The sequence below is a fragment of the Ciconia boyciana genome, chromosome 1 (assembly GCF_034638445.1).
Source record: "Ciconia boyciana chromosome 1, ASM3463844v1, whole genome shotgun sequence".
Classification (NCBI taxonomy): Eukaryota; Metazoa; Chordata; class Aves; order Ciconiiformes; family Ciconiidae; genus Ciconia; species Ciconia boyciana.
In genome coordinates, this window is record NC_132934.1 from 58,209,404 (window position 1) to 58,225,971 (window position 16,568).

Consider the following 16,568-nt stretch of genomic DNA (forward strand, 5'->3'; position numbering starts at 1 on the left):
CACATGGGTTATACCTGCCTCACCAGGCAGTTCTAAAGGGGGAGGGTTGGGGAGAGAAAAGGCTACCAAGCCTTTTGCCTTGGCTTTCAGAGCTTCCCCAAGACTGTTGTGAAAGACGTGATCCACCTTAATTGTTGGTCCTTACAAACAAATCTTTTGTTTGTCCGCAGGGTCAGAGGCAGAAGGTAAGAAAATTGGGGTTGGTGGTCTCCCTGGGGACAGGGAGGCCTCCGCAGGTCCCAGTGAGCTCTGTGGATGTTTTCCGCCCCTCCAACCCTTGGGAGCTGGCGAAGACCGTCTTTGGGGCCCGGGAGCTTGGCAAGATGGTGGTGGATTGTGTGAGTACTGGGAGGAGGGGATGGGGGAAGACCCCTGGGGCTGCTTGCAGAGGGGGAGCAAAGGTTTCCAGTCTTCAGCTTCTTCCTTTTGGAATAAAACTGTATTTCCTTGGAACTGCTCCAACCATGGCCAGTTCAAGGAACGGATGTAGTGGGTAACCGAAGAATTGCAGGAGCACAGCAGGTCTGAAGTCCTGTCTGCCTGTTCAGGGTTTCAAGTGCCAAGGGAGGTGCAGTTCCTGCAGCTGTAAAGAGCTAAGATGTGGGAGAGCCGAGGAAAGGATGGTGGTCAGTGACCCCTAGGAACATTTGCAGGTGTGAGTTCATGAAACTCAGTATCTTTCCAGGGAGCATTGATTATCATCTGAGCAACCTGGACCAAAAAAATCACGCCTCAGAAAACAGCAATTCATTTTTCTTTAGAAAAGCTTTGTTATCCCCACTGGGGAAATGAGCAAATGCTAGAGAAGTGGGAGTATCACTAATAAAAAGCAGTAGTTCACAGTTGTGGTTAGCAGTGTGTAACAGGCATACATTCTTGGATGCTTCAGAAAGAAGCTCATTAAATGTTGTACATGAAAACACTCCAAATGAATGAAAGCCAGAAAGATCAGAACTGAGGTTTTGACTGTAATCTTAATTTTGTTGCTTTATCTCCTCTTAGCTTCCTAAAGACAGAAAATACCCAGAGAGGTCCCTCTGCTTACCCTTTTATTTCAGGGCTCCCACGGAAGCTGTCCCAGGATAGCCCAGAAAGCCTGCAATAATCACAGGCTCTACTGGTACTGGGCTTGGACAGAAATGGATAGAGATGAAATCCCAGGGAGGCTGTGATTCAGATTGTCCTGAGGGTTTCTTTAAGGGAATCCACTCAGTGCTGTGATGGATGGAGGATCTGTAGGGTGCAGTACCTTGTGTCCCAAGGACCCAGGAGCACTATTCTTATGTTAAAAAAAAAAAAAACAAAACCAACCAACCAACCAAAAAGCGACCCCACTCTTGGTGGTGAACGTTGCCATCCAGGATGCACTTGCTCCTGGTTTTCCCTCTCCCTCTGCAGCTTGTGCAAGTTTGATTTGGTGCTGGGGAACCTCTTGCAGGCAGGGGGAGAGCAGTGTGACAGGCTCTAATTGTGGGCCTGTTTCTCCTGCAGTGCACTGACGCAGATGGCCCAGCTGTGGATCGTGCCAGGGCCTGGTGCGAGATGGTGGATATCCCATATTTCCGGTAGGAGCTTCCTTTCCGCTCTCTGCACAGACCTATTTTTAGCCCTCTCACTTCAGACCTGGCTGTGGCATGTGTCATCCCAAATCGTGTCCCCTCCAGTGGCATGCCTGCCCAGAGCTGTCCCCCTGCTCCCTTTCCTCATGCCTCAGTGACATATCGGAGGATGCCATGGCCCGCTCTGAGCTGATGCACCGAGCACACCTTGTCTGGGGTTGGTTAGTGGGGGCTCGGGGGATGCTGTCTAGCAGGGTCCGTAGGGGATGTGCATCCTGCCCTATTCCACCACGCACAGCGTGTTTTGCGGCTTGTGCCTTAGGTGGTACCGTTGCTGAACTGAGTCTCAGCCTTGAGTGGGGTTATGCCTTGAAGGAGGGGGAAGGCCTCTGCTCTGCAAGCCTGCTAGATAAGGGGAAGCGAATGCCCAGGAGAGCGGGAGCCACTTCGCACGAGTCCTGTGCTTGGCACACTTGCTGCCTTGTCGCGCTGGTGTTTGTGCCTAGCTGGTGATGCTGTCTTGCTGTATGCAGGCTCAGCCCTCAGCTGCACACGGACGTGATGTTGGACGAGGTGAACAACACCGTGCTGGTGAATGCTCTCTGGGACACCCAGCTTTACATCTACCAACAGCGGGAGCAGTTTGAGCAGCTGGTGCAACATCTCTGCTGATGACTGACCTGGACAGTCCTGTTCAGCATCCCCATGGCAGGGAGCAGCAGACACTGAAATGGCTTGGATTTGCCCTTGAAGCAAGATGTTGGGGTGGAGGAGGGACTACTACTACTACTACTAATGGGGAATTAATGATATTTAATAGACAACAGTGCACGTGTATTGCAGGACACACCCATGTATTCCCTGACACCTGTGAAATGCTGACAGTTCTCTTCATACCATAGCCCCGTTTCTGCTGCTGTGCTCGGTTTTGCTGCCCTGCTTTCTGACCGTACAGCCCTTCCCAGAAGCCAGAGCCCCCACCTACCTGTCTTGAGCTGTAGCAGCTGGAGTCTGTCTCCTGTCTGTGCAGCACCTCCACTGACAAAGCACAGTGCACCTTCCCGCATCACAGAATGGGCCAAGGCCAGATAAAGCTTCAGGGATTACTTGGCCCACTGGGGCCAAGGTGTTTCGGAGTGTATAGTATGGGAAAAAGGGATTATTCTTCCCCTGACACTCCTGGTTTGAAGGGGAGCAGAAATGCTGCAACTTTCTACAGTAGATGTGACACAGAATGTTGTGACTCGCCTTGGGAGAAGGGGGAACCTTTCCTGAGCCAGTTGTCTTCTGTAGCACCTTCCCCTTTCCCCTTCAAGATGGGCTGGCAACACAGGAACTGACTGTGCCCAGGGTGGGAGCAGACCCCCCCAGAGACTGTTGCATGCCACCTGACTGCTGTGCTACTCTTTGCTCAAGGGCTGAGATGTGAAAGCCTGTCTTTACTCGCAGCAGGTTCAAGATGAGGGACAATAGCCTTGGCTGGTAGAGAGATTGTTTCTCTTTATTCATAACAGGGAATTGAAATGCTCTGAGATCAGTTCCCACCGAAGAAGCTGACCCTGTGACAATTTGAATTTTTTTTACTGCTGGAAATTCCATTGTGAATGCTTCTGTAGTAAGTTTTCATATTTATAAATAATTAATGTATCTCTCTTGAGGTGTTTTGAGGATTAACCTGGAAAACTGAAATCTGAATCATTTGCTTTTGACCAGATGGACTGCTGTTGTGAACAGTGCTTCTGTGCAAAACTAACATGACCTGAAATAAAGAGAGGTTTGCATTTGGTTCCACTGTCATGCAGTCCATGGATGTCTTGTCTCTCTCTCCATCCTACAAAGTCCTGGAGGGGTTCTGAATTGCAGCCTCTGAAATTCTTAGAAGTAGAAAATGAAGAATTTGGCTCCTTGAGACACAGGGTCGTACCCTTTGTATGGGCTGAAGAGGGGAATGGCCTGTCCCTGCAGTCAGCCCTGGGAGCATGTGTGTGGTGTGAGCGGCTGGCTGTCCCACAAAGCACAGCACTGCATGCTGGGCTTAGCAGCTGCAGTCAGTGGAGAGGCTTTGGACCAGTTCCCATGTGAGAATCCTCTTGGAGCTGGTCTGGCCTAAAAAGAGGAACACTGAAAACCCTCGGGATACAAATGACTGGAGATGGGGCTTTAACTTTGGTATCCCCAGGTGGTTCCCAGACAGGGTAACTGCTGCAAGCTTGCTGGACCTGGTGCCACTAAGGGATTCCTAAGGGACACTGCTGGCAGGAGTGTGGGTGCTGAGTCATGAATAGGACTAAAAACTGATTATCTGCCTTCTGATCTTCGCTTTCACAAATGAGATTGTGGCATTAAGGGACTTTTAACGTGGAGTAAAGGTTTTCTTTTTCCTGCATAATAGAGAGGCTTAGCTTCCTGTGGAAAAACAAAACCCCACATCTTGGGATGGAGAGAACATGAGCTCCTTTCTGCTTTTTGCCCCTGGCTTGCACTCTCCCCCTCTATAAGCCTGCACCATCTGCAGGGACTTCCTGGAGTGATCTGTGCTCGGGCTCCCTGCACGCAGGCAGGGAGAGCAGGAGGGTTCAGGCACAAGCTCCTGCGTGCCATTAGGGAGTCTCATTGAGACTGGGAGCGGGAGGGATGCTAAGAGCCAGAGAGCTGAGGCCTGGGGTGGGGGAATAGTGGGCAGGGAAGAGGTGAAACCTGTTTTGAGCTTTCCTTGCGTTTCCCCCCAGCCCCTGCTATTTGCTGCCTGCAATCGCAAGCTGTGTGCGAGGGACCTGAAGATGCTTTGCTAGCGCAGCGAGGCCGAGTGAGCCACCTCCGAGCGGTTGCAGTGACGGAGGCAGCAAGCCATAAGGCGGTTACTCTGGCAGGTGGCTGGCTCTGCAGGTGTCAGGGCAGGGAGAGCTGGCAATCAATAATTCAAGGAGGCGGTCACGTGCCCTTGCTAGCTGTTGTAGGATTCTTCTCTCCCCAGAGTCCGGTTACTTCCAGAGATCAAGTTCCAGCCTCTTGCTGGTGAATTATTAAACTCCAGCAGTGCTCCATTCCCTTTGTACCACGTCTGTGTCTTCCTGCTGTACTACCTTGCCAGTGACGGGCTCTTTCCATCCAGCCGGCTGTGCAGAAGCAGAGTCCTCCGGGCCACTATAGCACCTTGTGCTCTCCTTTGCAACTTGCTTCTCCGTGGGAGAGGGAAAAGGCTCTGGAGATGGACCTGTCCTACAGATCCACCATCTCCATCTATAAGGTGAGTGCCAACACCAGAGGCTGCTCCTGTCTGCCTAGGGGAGGTGTGCGGGTAGGAGAGGAGCTGTTTTCTGCCAAAGGCTCCCTTGAAGGGTGGACAGCAGAGGGCTGGATCCATCCCCGGGCTGAACTGCAGCAGCTCCTGTGGGCTTTGGGCTGTGTTTGAGAGCAGACGGCTGGCAGGAGGGGAGGGTGCTGTGGGTCTTAAGGCAGATCCGGGAAGGAACTGGGCAACCGGGGTGGTTTGGACAGGGAGCGTGTTTATGAAGGGTGACACGCCATGGTTGCCGGTAGGAAGCTGGAGCTCAGAGCGTCAGCTGTTTTCCCCTTTGCTGGAAAGAACAGTCTGATCTCACGAACGCTTCCCTACACGCATCGGTGCTGCACCAAGGTGGTGAGGGCTGGGAGAAGGGGGAATTGCTTATTCCAGCCTCCGGTCTTCTCTGCTGCAGGCCATAAACACCTTTGATGCATACAACAGGTAAGAGTGGAGAGGCTGGTCTGAAGCAGTCCATCCCTTCTCTTAGCAGGCTGCTGAGTCTGGCAGTGCACCAAATCCTGGCCAGGAAAAAGTTGTGTTCATGCCTGGATAATAAGCCGTGGCCCTCACCCCAGCAGGCTCAGGGACGAGGGGAAAGGCTGCTCAGATCCCCTTGCAGTTACTCCCCTGTCTGCAGCGGGTGTGGGGCCTTGGGAGAAAGCCATCTTCAGGCGACCACTTGGCTCTCCAGCGAGCTACCTTGCGCTCTGATGTTGCTCCTCTCCCGGCTGGCTGGAGAGGACTCAGGGCAGCCAAGGGTCCCAGCTACCTCCGATGCAGGGAGCTGACTTTGTGCACAGCTGTACATCACCATGACTGTCCAGTGTTGTGGCTAAGGGAGCTCTCTGGGCCCCTGCTGCACCCAGCCAAACCGCAGCAGGAGGGCATTGACCTGCTGCACTCTCTGGGGCGTGGGGAAGACTGGCGTTAATGTGCTTCTGCCTGGCCACAGAGTATCCTGGAGCAGTTCAACCCTGCGCTGGAGAACCTGGTGTACCTGGGGAACAACTACCTGCGTGCCTTCCACGGTGAGTGAGGTCTTGCATGGCCAAGGCTCCAGATCGTGCTGCTGCGTCCATCCTGGGTGACCACAGTGCATCAGGATGGACTGCTGTCACCCAGGGCAAGGCTGCTGGTCACCCCCATGGCATGTCCTCAGCTGCTCTTACTCACTTTTCTCCTGCTCCAGAACCTGCTGCTGTTATTAGGCACAGATGGGGAGAGATGGGGTGCCCTTGCCTATAAGTGAGGTACCAGGGGGTGGCTGTCCTGTGTGCTGCTTGCTGGGGCTGGTGATGGTGGGAAGGCAGGCCAGATTCTTACCTCCCCTCTCCTCTCCTCACAGCATTATCCAAAGCAGCTGAATTGTATTTTAAGGCGATTGAGAAGATTGGGGAGCAAGCACTGCAGAGCTCCAACTCACACGTGCTGGGTAAGGCTCTCCTGCTCACCATCCTCTGTGCTGTGATGAGCCACAGTTACATTTTTTTGGCCTTCCCCCTTAGCTAGTCTCTTTCCAGGTATTGGGGGAAGGAAGACAGCTCCTATAAATGGTGTCTCAGAGCACCAGGCCCTGTCCAGGCAGTAAGAGTAAAATTTATTGTGTATCCTTGAATATCCCCCAAGGCCCCAGCACTCTCCCCTGTATCTCTCTGAGATCAATGACTGAGCCCAGCTCCTGGGATGGACCTCCAGCGATGGACCTCTCATGGAAACCAGTCCTTGCTGAGGCATCCTGCCCTGAGAGCTGAAGTTTTCCTCTTGGAGGAACCATTTTGCTCCTCCTTGCAGGTGTGAGGGAAAAGCCGGAGAGCATGGGCTGACAATAGCTGATGGGCTGTTGTCATCCTGAGCCTGCAGCCAGCTGAAATGGCAGCTCGGAGCTGAGGGGCTTACATTACAATAATTCTGCAGCCTAACGACGGCTGCTGAAAATATGTTTAGGGAACTGCTCTGATACTTAACATTTTAGTAAAAAACTTCCAGCAATGTCCGTTCTGCAGACTCCTACCACCATCTGCACCACACAGCTCACTCTTCTGCTCCCTGTCATCAGTCTCTTCCCTTCATGGTTTCATAATGCCAACACCAGTGAAGCAGGACCACACACAGCATCAGCAGTGGGTGCTGTAGCTACTCTCCTGTAGGACAGCCAGAACTGTGCACCATAGCTGGGGTGCCACTGGGAGTGGAAATGGGGTTCGTAGGGGCTGCGGCAGAGCGGAAACCCAGCACCCAGAGCCCATGGCAGAGCTGAGGCTGCCTGCCAGCACCACAGGCTGTAGCAGAGCCCTGGTCTTGGCAGGTTCATGGGCTGGAGCAACCCCACACTGGCAGTGCTTGGGGAGTGGTGGTGGAGCTGTGGGGAAGAAGGCTACCAGCCTCTCTCAGGGTGCAGAGAGCAGTGCGTTGCGATATCTGTTGGACTTTCACACCCATATATCATCAGCCTGAGTCGCACGCTACTGGTCTGCCCCCTTGGGCACACAAGGAAATGGCCGCAGGATTTTTCCACCCTCTCCTGTCTCTTTCCCTGAAGGTGAAATTCTGATGCAGATGTCCAACACGCAGAGACTCCTGAGCTCTGATTTGGAAGTCGTGGTGAGTGGTTTTCCCAGGGGCTGGTGCAGGGGGGGAAAAAAGGGACTTCCTTAACCACAGCATGCCGGCATTTGCCTGATTTGCCCCATCTCCCGCCCTCTGACATGCCTGTTGGCAGGTGTCTGCCTCCCTGCTGTCCCTGCTGTGTGTGACAGAGGCGTGTTACAGAGCTGGCATGCCCAGAGCCTGCCTCTTGTTCAATGTTTCATGCCATTAGTGGACTGTCACCACCTCTCCGCAAGCGCGGTGGCAGGTGTGCAGTAGACTGAGCAATGCCTGGCTCTGAGGATGTGGTGAGGCCATCCTCTCTTTCCCTGGGTGGCAGTGGTGGGACAGGAGTGGAGGGGATGCTAACCCTTCCAGACACTGCTGTTTGTGCCCGTGCCCAAGCTCGGAGGTTAACGGTTGGATGAGTGCTGAGTGCCGACCCCCAGGCCACAGGGCTGCTCCATGGTAGCCCTAATGTGCCCCTTTCTGGCTTCTGTATGGCGTCTAGGTGGCAAAGGAGTCACTAGCTCTGTGGGTTTTGCAAGCCGCCCCTTCACCCCATACAGTGAAGGGATGAGGGTCATGGTGAAGGGATGAGGGTCATGGCTCCTCCGCCTCTTCCAGGCTCAGACCTTCCACGTGGACCTGCTGCAGCACATGGAGAAGAACACCAAAATGGATGTGCAGTTCATCACTGTGAGTGATGAACTCCCTTCTCCTCCTCAACCCTCCTTGTTTCCCTCTCCCCTCTACCCAAGGGCTTTCGCTTGAGCACTTGAGGTGTTTCCTTGACTTTCCTCTGCAGGAGTTAGGGGGCCTTATCTTCTTCTCTCATCATGGACCAAGCCCCCCCTAGTTTGGCTGATGATGGAGGGCTAAAGAGGGCAGGCAACTGTTCTCCTTTGTGCAGTGGGACTTGCCAAATGCTTCACCAGGGCTGAGAGACTTGGCATCCCAAAAGCAGAGTTCCCAGCTTCCCTGACCCACAGCCGTTGCATGGGTGTGGGTCCTGTGCCGTTGTGGCCCAGCTGGCCATGCCGGTGGGTAGTGTCATAGAGGGAGACAGAGGCCTGGGGGCTTGCTCCCAGTGCTGGGGGAGCTGGGTGCCAGTTTTTGCTCCTGAGATCCTGAGGCTCATTAGCACTCTGGGGCCCTTCAAAATGAAGAGAAAGGTAGAGAAAGACTTTTTATAAGAGGTCCAGGTGAAGCCTGATTTCAGGGTGACTCGGATGCTCAACCACCCATCAGAGCAGGACCCCTGCTGCATCACAGTGCGGCTGGGTCTCCGGTTCCCCACCCAGCCCGGTTTCTCCCTGGCAGGAAAGCCAGAAGCAGTATGAGCTGGAGTACCAGCGCAGAGCCACCAACCTGGACAAGCGCATGGCAGAGCTGTGGAGAATGGAGAGGGCTCGTGATAAAAATGTCCGGGAGATGAAGGTGAGCAGCGATTGGAGGAAGGGGAGTTGGAGAAAGAACTGGATGATTTATCTGGACCCAGGACTGATTTCTGAGCAACTTTGTCCTTCCTTAAAAGCCAGGGGGTTGTCCCCAGCATTAAAAAGGCAGTGGGCTTATCTGGAAAGGCGGAAACTCCTTTTCTACAGGGTGCTGTTGACCTGTGGTGCTCACTCCTGCCAAGCCCTTGCCTCATTTAGCAAGCCTCAGTGAGCAAGGACTTGGTCCCTGGCACTCTGCTCTAGCTGCTCTGTGCTGCTCCAGCACTGCGAGTGGACTGGGAAGCTGGTAGACATGATGACCCATTTCACCCCTTCCCCTGCCGTGTGTGATCCTACTCTGCTGGATTTATACTGATCCCTTCCTCCTCCTTTCCTCTGTGGCTCAGGAGAATGTGATGCGACTGCGCTCGGAGATGCAGGCGTTCGTCTCCGAGAGCCAGAGGGAGGCTGAGCTGGAGGAGAAACGCCGCTACCGCTTCCTGGCTGAGAAGCACCAGATGCTCTACAACACTCTCCTCCAGTTTTACAGCAGGGTATGGCCCTGGTGTGCTGGGGAGCGGAGCTGGGGGAGCAGGCAGCATGGCTGGAGGGGGGGGGCATGCAGGCAGGAGGGAGCCAGGGCTGAGCTGCCCCTTGGGCGAAGGCAACATCTGTGCATGGACTGGGCAGGAAACTCTATTTCATTTCTTGCTGTGGGGTCCAGGCTGACTGTACTAGGCTGGGAGAGCATGGCTGGGGGTGAGGATGGTGCTGACATGAGGTTAGTTGGGTGTGTGAGCGATGGGAGAGGGAAGGGCAATGCAGGTGTTTATGGCAGGGTCATTGGGACCACGGGGTCTCTGCTGGAGGGTGCCATCCTAAAAATTCACTCCTGCGGGGCCCTGTTTAGCCATTCCCACAAACGTAATTATGGGAGGACCCAGTCCCTAATCTAATGCATGTGGCAGCCCTCAGCTCCCTCTGTAGCTGTTCTGCCCTGTTCATCACCCCCTCTTCTTCTCCCTCTGCCCAGGCCCGGGGCGTGATCCAGACCAAGGCGCCGCAGTGGAAGGAGCAGCTGGAGGCCAGCCGCAACCCCTCAAACAGCCACTCGCAGGGGCTTCTCGCAGCCTCCCACGGCCAGGGGTATCCATCGGGCCGGCTCACTCCCACGCACCTCGAGATGGTGAGGAGCCCACAGACAGCCCCTGCCTTGGCGGTGGTGAGGCTGCAGCTGCCCCTTTCAGGCTGCAGGGCAAGGCCAGTCCTTGGGCGACCATGGTCCTTGCTGCCTTGTCCAGCTTCCGTGGCCTTTCCTGGCCAAGATGAAGGGAATCGTGTGTACGGGCTGCAATGGGGAAACGTGCTGGCTTTGGCTTTCTGAGAGGGACTGGGTGTCTCTCAGAACATCTCCCACTTGGCGCAGCCCCTGTGGATTCAGCCTGCTTTCCTTCCAACAGCCCCAGAGACCCCTTGGGGACTTTGCTTCTCCCATGACTGGGAGCAGATCCAGCGTCTTCTCTCCGGAGCCTCCAGAAATGAGACTGTCTCCTCAGCCAGAGTCCCCCAGGCGGCCGCTGCGGAGGACACCATCAGCCAGTATGACCCATGTCCGGATGCTGTGGGGAGACACAGCGGCTGGGCCTCTCTGGGAATAGGGTTGGGTTTGGGCAGGGACCGCCACTCTCTCAGATCACCGGTCCTCAGCCACATTCCTGGGCATGGTGAGAGGACAGTGCATGTGGGAGCTGGGGAGGGCAAGGCTGAATGAAGCAGGGGGGTGAGCACAACCTTCAGAGCAGGGTCCATCCAGGACAAGGCTAGGTTTCCTGGCTGGCTGTGTGAGGGGGAAACACACAGGTGTGCAATTTTCAAGGCTCCTTGAACCATGAGGGCTGGTTCTTACTGAAGTTCCCATTTTGGTAATGCACCTTCACTTATGCTACCAGATTAAATATAACCCTGCCCTACAAAACCCAGCCAGTTACCTCATGTCTCACCTGCTTTTCCTTCCTGAAAAATTTCAGCTTAAAGTGTTAAAAAAAAAAAGGGGGCAAGGGGAGAGGAAAACGACCCAAATTCTTAGTTGCTCTAACAGGGTTAGGAAGAGGGACATCAGCCAGTCATTTAGCAGGCAGTGCCTGTGCCCTAGACATCTGGACAAAGAGGACATAGTGCAAAGCAAGTGGTTTCAGCTTGAGTTGATTTTCTCCTGCAAGATGAATGTTTTACCCTTTCCCATGCTATGCCCTGCTCTCTGCCTGCAGAGAAGAGCCATCTGCTCCTCTAGGATAATTACTTGACTGGGGAAGCGCTGGTCCCTTCAAGGCAGCATGGGTCTTGCAGGAGGATTCTGGACTCCAGCCAGACCCCTCCAATGCCTCCCTGCAGGTTTGCTACCTACCGGCCGTCCCTCCCGTTCGGGTTCCTTCGGCGAGGCCAGCAGCGGCAGCGAAGGCAGGAGGAGGAGCGGCACAGCGAGAGTGCAGGCTATCGTGCCACACGTGACGGGCGCCAACCGGACCCTGCTACGGTTTGACCCCGGGGATGTCATCACAGTGCTGATGCCGGATGCGCAGAACGGCTGGCTGTATGGCAAGCTGGAAGGCTCATCCACGTACGTGCTGTAAATTGGCCTGGCAGGCTGATGCAGGCTTGTCAGGTCTGTAGCTGGGAGGCTTAAGCCCAAAATTATCTCCCCCCTCCCCTCCAGGCATGGCCTGGGCACTGTGTCTCACCCACCATCTGGGTGGGACATCGTCATGTCCTCAGTCATGGGCTGTGCCTAGCACGGGGGCTCTCCAAGCCGAGGAGATGCGGTGGGGCAGGGTGAGTGTGGACGAGCTGCCTGAGAAAGCTCCAGGGGCTTTGGGTAGAAGAGCCAGGGATGCAGTGACCTCCTCCCGGCTTGCATGGCTGAGTGACTCCTGTCATGGGACCCAGCTCAGGGCCATGAACTGCTGGAGTTACCTGAGAGGCCTGGCATTTCTCAGCTCACACCACGACTGCCGCCGCACCCTCCAGCACAGACAGGCCATGGAAACTGCTGCACCCAGCACTTACTGAATTGCTCCCTGTGGTGCCGCCGGCCAACATCTGTGTGCAAAGCCTGCCCTGTTCCACATGGCATCCCTGCACTGTGCTCTGCAGGCAAGCTCACGCTCAGACGTGAGATGAGCAAAAGCAGCGCCTTTCTTTTTCCGGGGTTTCTGGGGTGGAGCTGCTTTGCCCCGAGGAGAAGGGATTTCCACAGCTTCCTTGTGTGCTGGCCTTGGCAACCATGCTCAGTGAGAGCGTCTCTTCCTGAATTGCACCAGCGTTGCTCCCGGTAGCAGGCATTTTGCACAGCCTCTGAGATAAGCAAGTCCTGCTCCAAGCTCAAGGACTGTCTGGCAATAACTCCGTGCCCCACACAGGGGTGAAAGATGTGCAGAAACACTGTCACACATGGTAGCAGTGCGTGGGATGGATATAGATCAGGAGTGCTGGGCGGCTGGATCGGAAGAACCACAAACCATGGACCTCATTCGTCTCTGTTCCTGTGCCTTAGATGCGGCTGGTTCCCCGAAGCTTATGTCAAGCCTCTGGAGGATGCAAGGGAGATGGAGGAGCCAGCCACCAGGTAACAGGAGAGCAATTGGCCAGGCAGGAGCTGGAGTGACTACTGGTAGAGCACTAACACCAGTGGGGTACCCGTTTGGGGTGTGCCCCGTGGAGAGCTGCAGTGTTCCCATGCTGGAGCATCTGCTGAGAGCCTTGCTGTGCCCTGAGATCTCACAGGCTTACCCTAGATGGCTCCCCTAACACGTGCAGTATCTTCTCAAAGGCGCTTGTGACTGGGCCAGTCCAAGCCATGTGTATTTTCTCCAGAGACATCCCATAGATACATGCTGTGGCTAGCACCTGTGCTGCTCCCTGTTCCTTGCTCTGCCTCTCACCCCACTGTCTTCTCCTCTTGCTCAGGTCCTTCCCACTGCGAAGCAGTCACAGTATGGATGACATCCTGGACCGTCCCAGCACTCCTTCCTCTAGCAATTACTGGCCTGCCACTGCCCAGCCCAGTTTGCCAAACCCACCTGCCTTCTCGGTGGGTGCCAGCAGTCACCAGAGTGGGGTGGCCACTCCGGTCAGTTCTGGCTCCAAGGTGAGTGCAGGAGGAGTGACTGGGGAGTGTGGAGTGGGCCACGTCTGATTTTCATCCTCCAAGGCACACCTTTTCTGCATTGGCTTACTGAGAAAGAAAAACACCTTCCAGACGTTGCTGTGTGACCTCCCTTCCTGAGCTAAGGGGTCTTGTTCGCACTGGCCTTTCTCACCCAGTCTGTTTGCATGCCACCATGTCCTGGTGGCCCCTGCCAGTCAGCCTTGTGTGTGCAGATCCTCAGCGCCTGGCTTTGCTCCCCCAGGGGATGGCTTTTCTGCCCCTGCCCTCCTCATTTCTCTCTCTTTTTGCTCACCAGGGACCCTTCAGTTCAGTCCTTCTCTCCATGACCTCCCAGCCTGATTTCTGGTGGCTCCAGCGCAGCACTTCTTTCTGCTAATAGTAGGACCATGGAGTGATCAGGCTGGGCTGGGAGTGGGTGGCCAGCTAACAGAGATGCCATCCTCCTTCTCCCTTCAGAGAACTGAGAGGAGTTTCGAGGGCTCCTCTTCTAAATACAAGCAAGGATTGGGTTAAAGTCACAGCTGGGGTAGGGGAAAAGCTAGGGGCAAAGGCTGAGAGCACAGCCGTTTTGGAGAGCCTTAGAACAAGTTGTGTCCAACCCATGGCTTATGGCTCTACTTATCACTGCTTCCAGCTGTGGGGAATTGACTGGTGAGGACAGTCAAAGTTAAAGTTGAGAACAGTTAAAGCTGAGGAACCTGGGAGAGGGAAGGACAGCGCTGCCTGTGGGGTGTTTACTTGCTCAGTCTCATAGGAGGCTGGGACACCTCATCTCTGGTCGCTGGTTCCAGGCCAGTGTGAAGTTGCAAGCAACCGGATGGCTCAAAGGACTGAAAAATGTAACATTTAATTACTCTTTTTTTCCTTTCGTGTCCTGCTCTGTGGTTTCAGGGAGCCTCAGGCTGCACAACACAGAGGGGAACAGGCTCTGCGGCCTGTCCCCCTCTCTGGGTCACTGGTTTCCATCTGATCCCGGGTCGAAGGTGTAGGGATAGACCTGGGACTGAGCAATGAAGCATGTGGAACATTTAGAGTACCACGGCAGAGAAATTGAGTTTCGTTAGAAGTTTGGAAAGACTCAGCCTTGCTCTACACTTCTGCCTAAGACATCCTCCAGTTGAGCCAGCAGCAAGTGGGTGCCTGTTTGACTTCCCAGCTGGAACACAGATAGCCACACGTGGCTTTCTTGTCTGCCAACAGCTACAGAAACCGGTGTACTTTAGCAGGCCAGTTGTCACTGATCCTTCATTATCTACTGGCCAAGAATAAGGGCCACAGGGCCTAGGTCCATCTTTTTCCATCAGGTTGGTCCACATTTAAGCAGTATGTGGTGTGGTGTAGGGTAGGATGCAGCACTACAGCTCTTGAGTTCCCCGTGGATGCAGGAAGCATGTGAAGGCACTGATGATAAACTCTTTGCCAGGGTATGTGGGCAATGTGAGGGGGGCATCTCTGGCTGTGCTGGCAGGGTGAAATGTAGCTCAGACTGTCACTGTTTGCTGTGCTCGTCAGACATGACACTTTGGGGATCTTAGGCATCTCCTTTCTTCCCCAAGACAAAGGGAGGTGTCCTAGGGGAATAGGGAACCTGTGGTGTTGGGACAACCCCCACCACAGAAATCAGGGTGTTATCTGTAGCGATGAAGTTGTAGGATTATGCAAAGTTTGAATGAATAAGGAGTCAGAGCCCTGTTAAGAGGACTTGGGCTCCTAACTCACTTAAGTGTTTTGTGAAGTCCCGTGTGTGTGGTGTTTCCTGCCCTACTTTTGTCTCATCATTCCCCTCCCCACCCTGGATCACTCACTGCTGCCTTTCTTTTCACTGCAGAAATCAGGAGTATTTGACCAGCCCCCTGAACTCTTCCCACGGTGAGTGAGGCGTGGAGCTGTGCTCTGGAATCATCAGACAGGGGGGCATTATTACAATACTATTATTATTTAATCTTTTGGATTATCAAACGTGGGAGGAACAGGGAAGTGTCTGGAGGAAAGCAATGCACAACCCACCTTCCAGGACAGGAGGTGGGCCCACAGAGGTGGGCCATTCTGGCTGACTGGGAAGGCTCTCTCCTACCTCTGGTAATACGAGGTAGGACCTGAGCACCCTGAGCAGATGGCCAGGCCTGCATGCTCCTTCTAATCCATCCTTGAAGAGCCACAATAGCAGCTTGCAGCCTGAGCGTGGAGCTACATGATTCATGCAGCTCTGCCTGCTTGGAAAGGGCTGAGGCGTAAGGGATGTGGCTTTTAGCTTTGATGAGACAGGTCTGTGGAGACGAGACTTGCCATAAATCCCTGCTTTCCTTCCCCCTGCAGCTGGTTGGTGTCTCCATGTTTCTGCATGGTGCTGTGGCCTCTTTCTGCACCCTGACTCCTTGCTTGGAGGGTCAGGGGCCACAAGTCTGGAGTGCTACCACAAGGGACAGCCTTATGCTAGTGTCCCTTCTTCATCCTATGCAAGAGGGAGGGTGAGAAGCCCTGAGGAGAGCCCAAGGGGAACCACATGGGAACCACATGGGAACCGGCAGCAGGGTGTGTTAAGGAGGGAGAAAACATACTCAGCAGCCAGCTTTACCACACTCTCCTCCTTGGCATGGAGGTGGCTGTCCGTCAGGACTAAATAGCCTTTGCTTGGTCAACAGGACCCCCGCATGGTCTTTGCAGATTTCCTGATGGTTGCCTGTTTCCTTTCCCCTTCCAGAGGTACTAACCCCTTTGCCACAGTCAAGCTGCGTCCCACGGTCACCAATGACCGCTCGGCACCCATCATCCGATGAAGCGGGGCTGCGGACAGCAGAGAATTTCAGCAGGGAAGGAGGAGGCATACAAGTGACAGGCTGTGACCCCCAGCTGGGCAGCAACCTAGTGCTACCACTCACGGAGTAACCTCTCTTTTCCCTTCCCTTCCCTCCCGGTCACAGGGTCCCATCTCGCCTGGCTGTCTGGCGTGCTTTAGCCAGCAGCAGATCCCTGCTGCTCTTTTTGGATTGCTTCCCGTCCCCCCTCCCCGTGTGATGTTACTTTACTTGAGTGGGAGAGGTCTGGTGTTACTGGTGCTGGTGGCCTGGGAGAGGGGATGCTGCTGGTCTGGGAGGCAGAGGGATGGATGGGTAAGATCATCTGCAGCATGGGGCAGTGCTAGCAGGGCGAGGAAGGCGAAGCTTTGCTAGCCCTGCTGTGGGCAGAGAAGGACACTCGCCAAACAGTCCCTTTGCTACCAGAAGAATGAACCCCAAAGGGAGGAGGCCACAAGAAGGCTTCCAGCGACATGGTCTGGCTGATGGCTTGCTGCTCGAGCGTGCAGCTCGCTGCCCGCAGCCCCTTTGGCAACCATACCCAATTGTAGCAGCATCTGCCCCTTCTCAGCCCCGGCGCAGCCCCTTCCCTTGCTGGGCAGCCCTGGGGCAAGGCGGGCGCAGGTGACAGTGCCCAGCGCTGCTGCCCTGCTCCTTCGCCTGTTGTCCTGTGGAAAAGATTTTTTTTTTTTTTTTTAAATAAAATGGAGAATGCCACTTTCGTAGCTGTCCCAGCAG

The 16,568-nt window shown here is 54.6% G+C and overlaps 2 protein-coding genes across 6 annotated transcripts in view; both read left to right on the forward strand.

The window, feature by feature from the left end:
• The window catches only part of PLA2G6 (phospholipase A2 group VI), a 17,612-nt gene extending 12,813 nt beyond the window's left edge, over positions 1-4,799 (forward strand). Inside the window, exons 14-17 of one of the 5 annotated variants that reach the window (XR_012043706.1) lie at positions 171-338; positions 1,492-1,565; positions 3,074-3,174; positions 4,672-4,799. Coding sequence is in view for 2 of the 5 variants with exons in the window: in XM_072869308.1 (XP_072725409.1) it covers positions 171-338; positions 1,492-1,565; positions 2,093-2,231 (381 nt within the window). In the remaining 3 variants the exon portion in view is untranslated. Of the gene's footprint in view, positions 1-170; positions 339-1,491; positions 1,566-2,092; positions 3,357-4,288; positions 4,455-4,671 lie in introns of those variants that run through there. The other 4 variants (XR_012043702.1, XR_012043704.1, XM_072869318.1 and 1 more) reach the window with 4 other exon arrangements.
• BAIAP2L2 (BAR/IMD domain containing adaptor protein 2 like 2) lies at positions 4,678-16,568 on the forward strand. The gene is made up of 14 exons (XM_072869343.1): positions 4,678-4,806; positions 5,798-5,873; positions 6,191-6,277; positions 7,385-7,446; positions 8,059-8,130; positions 8,755-8,871; positions 9,278-9,424; positions 9,904-10,056; positions 10,331-10,469; positions 11,262-11,487; positions 12,421-12,492; positions 12,834-13,014; positions 14,864-14,904; positions 15,737-16,568. The coding sequence occupies exons 1-14, from the start codon at positions 4,768-4,770 to the stop codon at positions 15,810-15,812; spliced, it is 1,488 nt and encodes a 495-aa protein (XP_072725444.1). The 5' UTR covers positions 4,678-4,767; the 3' UTR covers positions 15,813-16,568.